The 1,120-nt window shown below is 53.8% G+C and overlaps 1 protein-coding gene across 1 annotated transcript; it reads right to left on the reverse strand.

The window, feature by feature from the left end:
* Positions 1–640: 640 nt before the first annotated feature.
* Positions 641–1,116, reverse strand: LOC107302306 (rab GDP dissociation inhibitor beta-like; the record flags this gene model as incomplete). Its single annotated transcript, XM_015831403.1, has 2 exons — positions 641–785; positions 963–1,116. Coding segments are annotated over 2 exons (299 nt in total), but the record flags the coding sequence as incomplete, so codon positions are not given.
* Positions 1,117–1,120: the final 4 nt, after the last annotated feature.

The following is a 1,120-nucleotide window of genomic DNA, read 5'->3' on the forward strand; positions in this document are numbered from 1 at the left end:
CAAACTTGTAAGATTGGCGGACTTCCAACGCCCAGAATTCCTGGCAAACTTGTAAGATTGGCGGACTTCCAACGCCCAGAATTCTTGGCAAACTTGTAAGATTGGCGGACTTCCAACTCCCAGAATTCCTGGCAAACTTCAACTCCCAGAATTCCTGGCAAACTTGTAAGACTGGCGGACTTCCAACGCCCAGAATTCTTGGCAAACTTGTAAGACTGGTGGACTTCCAACTCCCAGAATTCTTGGCAAACTTGTAAGACTGGTGGACTTCCAACTCCCAGAATTCTTGGCAAACTTGTAAGACTGGTGGACTTCCAACTCCCAGAATTCTTGGCAAACTTGTAAGACTGGTGGACTTCCAACTCCCAGAATTCCCCAGCCAGCATAGCTGGCTGGGGAATTCTGGGAGTTGGAAGTCCACCAGTCTTAAAGGCACCTTTGGGACCCAAGTCTTAAAGCTGCTATAGCTGGACATCCCTTGCGGTGTGTCGTCTTTCTTCGCCACAGAGGACTGAGCCTCGGGTGTTTCTCCCCCTCGGCCTGTGGACTTCAACTCCCACAATCCCCCAGACTGGTGTGTGTATGTGTGTGTGTGGGGCAGAGTCCCCCAACTCGCCCCAAACCCAGCGGGTGGCCTTACTTCTCCTCAATGGGCTCCAGCAGGTCCATGGCGGGCCTGATCTCCTTGTCGGGATTGTTGGTCTCCACGGTGGTGCTCACGATGGCGATGTACTTGCCCTGGGCCGCCACGTTGTGGGCGGACGAGATCATGCAGACGTAGATGTCTTTAAAAAAATAAACAAAATAAAATAAAAGACGCAAAGGGTGGCAAAAAAACCTCACAAACACACACGAAGGCACGGAGACAAAAGCCGCCAAACGGGCACGGCTTCGGCCAAGAGATTCCTCCCCACGCCGCGCCCCCCCCCCCGAGAGCCGTATTTGCTCCTCCTGCGTCTTACCCGACTTCCGGTTGACTTGGTTCTGGGGAATGATGATCTGGCAGGAGTTGGCGTCGTTGGTGTTCCGGATGGGGTGGTTCAGGATGCAGATGACCCGGATCACCTTGCCCATTTTCTTCACCCGGTCCGGGACGTAGCTGGGGTCGCAGATGAGCTGC

This window comes from Protobothrops mucrosquamatus, unplaced genomic scaffold, assembly GCF_001527695.2.
Source record: "Protobothrops mucrosquamatus isolate PMUCROS unplaced genomic scaffold, P.Mucros_1.0 scaffold46425, whole genome shotgun sequence".
Lineage (NCBI taxonomy): Eukaryota > Metazoa > Chordata > Lepidosauria > Squamata > Viperidae > Protobothrops > Protobothrops mucrosquamatus.